The sequence below is a fragment of the Tauraco erythrolophus genome, chromosome 9, assembly GCF_009769465.1.
Source record: "Tauraco erythrolophus isolate bTauEry1 chromosome 9, bTauEry1.pri, whole genome shotgun sequence".
Classification (NCBI taxonomy): Eukaryota; Metazoa; Chordata; class Aves; order Musophagiformes; family Musophagidae; genus Tauraco; species Tauraco erythrolophus.
The window spans coordinates 13,795,633-13,802,684 of record NC_141473.1 but is presented as its reverse complement, the minus strand read 5'-3'; the positions used below and the strand labels follow the sequence as shown (position 1 = coordinate 13,802,684).

At 49.3% G+C, this 7,052-nt stretch overlaps 1 protein-coding gene across 1 annotated transcript; it reads right to left on the bottom strand.

The window, feature by feature from the left end:
- Nucleotides 1-3,074: 3,074 nt before the first annotated feature.
- ITPRIP (inositol 1,4,5-trisphosphate receptor interacting protein) lies at nt 3,075-4,825 on the bottom strand. Its single transcript, XM_009984920.2, has one exon. It carries the CDS (start codon nt 4,823-4,825, stop codon nt 3,176-3,178), a length of 1,650 nt encoding a protein of 549 aa, XP_009983222.2. The 3' UTR covers nt 3,075-3,175.
- Nucleotides 4,826-7,052: the final 2,227 nt, after the last annotated feature.

Sequence of the window (7,052 nt, the reverse complement as noted above, 5' to 3'; positions counted from 1 at the left end):
ATCTCTGGATTTTACTGGAGCACAGCTTATAGTCACAGAGTACTTCTTCCCCGCCCCGATAGGTATGAGTGGGTTCCCTCACAGCCTCAATGCACAGAACAGACCTCTTAAAAGGTGCTCAGGGCAAAATGAGCATATTGCATGTAGGAAAATTAAGCCAAGCAATTTGCTTTCAAGGGACCCAAATGCGTAACTCCTTGGTTTAGCTCCAGCTTGGGTTCAACTAAACCCCATGGGAACAATTCAGCGTCCCAATTTGGGCTTAAGAAAGAACAGGCACAAAAATACAGAAAACAAAGAACAAAATAGTCAATCCACTTATCAGTTTAGGTTCCCTTTGAGTCTGAGCAGCAGTGCCTGGACTTGTGTAAAGAGAAATTCAGGCACGTTTACAAGCCCATAGGACTGGGGTTACAAAGCTTTCTTCTTGACGTTTTAACAAGGGAGTTACCTTATTCTGTTCAACAGCCTTTTCTTCTCATCCTCGCCCTGCTCAACCTTATACAAAAGTTATTTTTCAACCCTTAATGTCATTTCCTGAGAGACCTGGGTCAAAAATTTGTTTCTGTTCTTTGGACAGTCTAAATTTAGACTTCTGACAGGAAACAGCAGAGAAATTTTTATTTCTCTCTGGCTGGGCTGGGAACATGTTTAGAAGCAACTCTGACCACAACTGCTTCAGCATGACCTGCCAGCAGCCCAGTGCAAAGCTGGATCTGCTACAGGCACAGTGCAGTAAACCCAGGCAGGTAAAAATGGCAAATTGCTTGGCTTTGCAAACAACTTACACAGGTTCCAACGTAGCCTCCAGGCGCCAGTATTCACCCACCCTCCCTGTACCTCTGCTTGTCACTACCTGCTTGCTGTGTCTCCTGAGATTGATCTTACCCTCTTTCCTACTGGAGAAGGCTTGGTTGTGCTAATGAAAGCCAGGGGCTTACAGCACTCGTTAGCGTTAGCAATTAGTCCTGCCCTGTTACTCTGCCAGCCCTGGCGGTCTCCCAGGCACTCCCTGCCAAGAGACCTGAAGCAAGCATTGATGATCCAAGACTCTTTCCTACTAGCAGTACCCACCAGCCCCTTCTCTCCCATTTTGCTTCCTATCCCTTACCTTCTGCTGAGAAATACTAATTAACCACCCCACAGCTGTGATGATAAAAGCCCAGGGGAGCAGCAATTTGAGCAGAGTTCCCTATCCTCACCTGTGCTTTCCTATAAACCAGGTGTGGAAACAGGGGTATAGCTTTCTCTGCCTTTGGGCATAAAATGTCCCTCTCTGGTGGAGCAACAGATAAGAGCAGACATCAAGGAGGTGGTGAAACGTTTTTTACTAGGAAAAGGGAAGAGAGGACACATCTGTGGAGAGTTTGCTTATCAACAGGCTGGATAATAAGCCTTATGCTGTCCCTAGTAGTGATACAGGATTAAGTCTTCTCTCTGATGCATGTGATAGAGAGGATTGATAAAAAGGGACCTGTGGAGTCATGGTAATATGATCCCTGATGGGTCTCACTGCCCAGAACAACTACCCTCTTGTAAACAGGATTCAGAGAAGCCCTAGTGTAAAAGATTGCAGGGAATCCTAGTGTAAGAAAATGGTAGGAAAGGCCCTTTAGCACTGGAGGCCAGGTCTCCGGGACCAGCCCAGAGCAGATCTGCACTGAGGCCTTGGCTTGGATCCTGCACGAGGCACACGAAGGAGCGACTGAGCCCTCTCCTCCAGCAAAGTCACCTCGCTGGAGCTGGACAGCCCACTGGCACGGCACTAACATGCTGCTTCCTGAGGGAGTTCAGGCACCTCCACTTCTGCGTTGGGTGTTTTAGCACATGCCTCAAGAGCCTCCCTTGGCTTGAAAGCCTGCACAAGCTGTCGTTTCCCCATTGCACTGCCGGCTCAGCAAATTACAGTCGCTAGCAGCAGCTCCTTGGAGCCTCATCAGAGCAGCAGTCTTTAAAAGGATTGGGGAGATCCTACATGGAGGCAAACAGGTAGCTTTTGCCTGGGTATCTGGGAGCAGAAGGGATGCGACACAGACCACAGGGCAGCTGCACAGTGCTGCCAAGCTCTGCTACATGTGCACCCCTTTCATCTCCTCCTCCTAACTCAGAGCCATACTGCTGGCCTTGGCCTCATTAAAACATGCTGGGAGAGTTACACGCTCATTTGGAGGGTGGCTGTTCCCTCCTGCTACCAGACTGTTGAGATTGGCTTCATTAGAGGATAATTTCTGAGAACTGCTTTTTTTATGAAAGCAAAAACTGTAGCAGTCCTTTCCCTCTTGGCTGTTCTCAGTTGTGCCGCCCCACGACTCCATACCTCCGACGAGGTAAGGAAAACAAACAAACCAAAATGCTAGAACGGTGTTTCTCTCTTTTATCTAAGGTAAAAAAGGTTCCTGTTCATTTATCCATGGAAAATGGCCAGGACTATAACCCACTTGTCATGCTACTGTGAAGAAAGTGGAAGACTCAAGTGAAATGGTCTGAAGACACAGACCCTGCTGCCTGCTCTGCTACATCCTCCCCAGGGAGAAGAAATGTGCAGGATGCAGGGAAGTTTTTGAAGGACAGGACAAGCCATTTAAACTACTGCTGCAAGTCCTATCAAGGAAGCTTTATTTTATAACCACAGTTACCTTTCCGTTAAAGAGCTGTGGTTGATTTAAGGCTCTCCATCCAGCCCAGATCTTGTGCACGACCCTCCTCCCCACATCAGCACTGTCTTACGTTGCACTTCCCATTGGTCGCAGAGCTCCTGCTGGCTGCAAGCAGACAGGCTCCTGCCATCTCAAGATTTTCTTACCTCCCTCTTCCAAAGGAAATGAAGTATTTGGCCACCACCACCGTTTGCATTGCAGGCATCTGAATAATTTAGTCATATTTGTTGCTAACCACCACTGTGGTGTGACTGAGGCAAGACAGAAAAATATATTCTTAGCTGCATAAAACCCAGCCAGCACACCAGTGGAGCAGAGTCTTACTTTTATACCACGTGTTCCAGTTTCTCCCTATCCTCCCCCCATCTCTTCTCCCTTACTGCAGAAACCACGACCCAGGACTGGTTTGACTGCAGACAAGAAGCGGTACTGGCAAAGTCAGTTGTCTCCAGGAGGCTTCGTAAAGCTGCCCTCTGGACTTGTGCTTAGTGGAGCAAGCGTTTTCCTGCTGGCTTCGGTTAAAGGGATTCCTTATGGATCCCATTGGTGTGTGCAAGGGGAATGTGCACTGTGTACTCATTGATCAGTGCAGACATGTTCCTGAGCATCTCGTGGAATGTGTCTACTGTCTTTCTGTAAACATCCCTGCGTAGCACAAAGGGACGGAAAAGGTTGAGAGGCTCAGCCCTCTGGAATATGATGGGGAAGCCCAGCTCTGCTGGTACCTTCCCATTGCCAATGAAGAAGTGGTAGAGCTTCTTCTCATGCAAACATTTCTCCAGGAACTTTAGCATGTCCTGTAGTCGGGCCTCCAACTTCTCCGCAGCCCAGTCCTGACTGGGATGTGCCTGCAGGAGATGCAGCATCACTGTCTTCAGGTGGTAGTTGGTGAGCCCGCTTGGACCTGTGAGGCTGCACTGCTTCCCATGGAGGAAGGAGAGGATCTGAAGGCAGCTGACATGGCAGGCATTAGCAGGCAGCGTTTTGGAGACCAGCTGGATGAACCTCCTCTCATACACTGCGAAGGTGAGAAACCAGTGAGTGCTGGAGGGCAGGTCTGCAGCCAGGCTGCTCCGAGGGAAATGAGAGATGAAGTAAACATCAGAGTTCTCGTACTGCACCACAGGGGTGAGGTTGAATGCAATTGATTTCCCTGACCTAAATTTTATCTTCAGGGCTCCTGGCGAGTCCAGGAGGCTGAAGGAAAGGTCGAATTCATACTTGTGGGAGATTCGGTTCCAGGCCTTGGTGACCGCGATCTGGAACCACTTCATGACTTGGTCAGCATCCAGATATTGAGTATTTTTGAAGCACAGGAGGTCTTCCATCTCACTGCTGGGCCTGGTAGTATTGCCTTGGCTATGAAGGAGGCACAGCATATCTTCCCCTAGTTTAGTCTTGTCACAGATGCAACCTGTCACATCCTCACCTGCCCTGCATACCTTGATAGTGCCATAACCTTGTTCATCTGGGGGAAAAGACTCGCCAGAGCACCAGGTCTGGGACCGGAAACAGTAAGGCTCTGGGGGAGCAAAAGGCACTATCAGATCACAGACGAAAGGTTTACGCACTCTCCAATTCTCATACATGCTCCCCACACCCATGCAGTCTTCCACTTCCATGTCAGCATCCCGGTTACAAACACTCCTCAAGGCCTCCAGCAGGTCATCTGCAAAGCCTTCCACCATCTCCCGCATCCTGGCCATGTCTCCGGTGGTACCCAGGATGCGCTTCTCATAGAAGCTGGCCAAGACAGCCTTGCCAGGGAAGGCCACTCCTTTAAATGCTTTGCCCAGGACAGCCATGTCATCCTCTTCTCCTCCTGTGTCCTGCCAATTCCCTTCCTGGAAATCTTGCCTCCAGAGCTCAATCAGCAGGAAGATGACCATGGAAAGGGCAGTCCACATATCCCATCGGACCTTTTCCTCTTTGCTTTCCTCCACTACCTCTGCAGCCTTTTCCAGAGCCTTCTGTGCAGCTTCCTGGTCTGCAATTTCCTGTTCCAAGCGCAACTGCTCCAGCCGAAGGCTCTCCTCCCGCTCCTTCATCTTCTGGATGATTTCTTCTGTGTTCTCAGGGACAGTGCCATTCTCTTTAGGGAAGAGGAGCGGATGGTTGACAATAGCTGTAATCACCACTAGGCACACCCGGAAGATTCCCACGGGCATGGCAGTTTCTTCCCTGGAAGAAAAGAAATACAGAATGACCCACGATTCAGAGTATACTCCATCAAGAAGAAAAATGAAAGAAACTCCCCACTTGAATAAAAGCTTTTGCATCCTTTCTAGCCCTGAAAGAAACTGCTTGAGTCTAGAAGCTCCTAAGCACGTGTCTGTTTCTGCAAGTTATCAACCAAGCTTCCCAAAGAGACTTTATCAGCAGATAGTGAGGATGAAAGTGTCCTCTTATCAAATTAACTTTGAAGAACAGAACTGTGCAGGCACTTGCTACTGTTGACACATTGTGATGCTGTTGGGGCAGTGTGGGAGGGCATGTCCCTCCTCTCTCCTTTGAAAGAACTTCAAAGTTCTTTCAGGACAGAAAGAGAAAGAAGCAGGCAGGGCCTCTCCAGATGTTGAAAAGCAGGGCTGGAGATGACCACTGCTTTCCCTCAACGTAAGGCTAATGTTGCAGATGTGGTAATGCCATAGGCAGGGCTATCCTGGCCACCTTTCATGTTAAGCACATCTGGGGACCCACAGAGCCTGCTTGGATCAGAGCAATCTTCACTGCCAGCGCTGGTTATGTGCACCTGGGTGGGAACAAGCCTGCATGGTTTTGTGCTTCAAAGCAGGCACTAGAGGCAAAGCTCTTCCTGCCTTTCAGCGCCATCAGGATCAGGCTGTGGAGAACCCTCCTGGCCCCCAGGATGCCTCATGACTGTTGTGCCCGGAAAAAGGGCAGAGGCGGAAAGACTGCTAAACTGGAAAAGGTTTCCTTTAACCCAGTGGTTTTAAAAGCATCTGGTTGTTTATTTTTGGTGCTTACTTTACTGTTAGTCTGTGGAAGACATTAGTAAACACCATGGCTTTGATGTAAACCATCTTTCCCAAGCACCCTCTTACCAGCTGTGCTTGCAGCCAGCTCACTCCTATTTGAGGTGACCTCAGTGTAGCCGTGAGGACACACACCCGGTCTGTGTGTCACTGCACTTGCTGCAGGCAGCCGTGTGCCTGCAACAGTCCCACGTCACCCCTTGCACAGCCCCTGCATGACTGACACTGCTGTGGCGTTTCGGAGTTACTTGGTGGAGATACTGGCTCTGCTGCTTGGACCTCATGCTTAATAAAGCTTTCCATGTCATGGGGCTTATGATGAAAGAATTTCATTCCCAGCTTTCTGGGAATGAAAATGGTCCCATTGCTGGGGCATCCACCTGGCGCTGACAAGGCCTCCTAGAGGTCTGGGCCAGAGGGTGTCTGGGCTAAAGCCTGGGCTGTTTCCTCCCAGGTGGCATATCTGCTTCTGGAGGGCTCATGTCGCTATCGAGATCCCAAGCACCTGCTCAGGGCAGGACAATCTGAGGTTGTTCCCTGCTGCTGAGACGTGGCAAGCTCACCAGTCCCTCTCTAGCAACATCACCCCTCAGTCCTAGCACAGGGAGATCAGAAGGACAACGCGGACAAGCAGAGGTGTTTCTTCTTTCAGCTGGCACATTTTAACACAGCCCCTTTAATGCCTCAAAAGTGTGTTAGAGAGAGAAGGGTTTCTGTTACAGAAATAAAGTCTGTCCATAAAATACCTAATCAATCAAACCAGAAAGAGTAATCTCATTCCTAACAAACCAATTCATCCTGCTGTGGGAAGGAGGCTGAACACAGAGAACCAAGAGATGGTAAGGCACCGTGTGTGCACCGGGAGCTGGGGGCTGTAATTTTCTCCCTCTGCAATAGCTCCTTCCTGGCCTGAACCCAGCATGTTTTGGTACCACAGCAACCTCGCTGTCCCAGCGTCTGGGAAAGAAGGAGAACATCTCTGGCAATCTCATTTATGCCTCCACAGGGCATGCAATAAAGATAGATCCATCCCAGCGGGCCTTGTTATCGTTACTGCACAACAAACTGCTGGCTTTCGATTGCAGGAACCTAGATTTCCTCGACGTGAGCACTTACTGTACATGGGAACTGTATCCTTCGGCATGCAATTAGCTTTGCTTACGAGAGGGCTGGGACTGGAATAACAAGAGAAAGGAACAGGATCGAAAAGCATTGTCCAAGCAGCAAGAAAATTCACACGGTGCTCAGGATAATGCTAAGTGCCTCTCCCTGTGTAACATTTACTAACTACCCTTTTTTGGGATCCCATGTACATGCATAGATGAATGCCCTTACGCAGACATTGCTCTGGAGATGGTTTACAGGCCTTTCTTGTCCTTTTTACATTTACATTAACTCT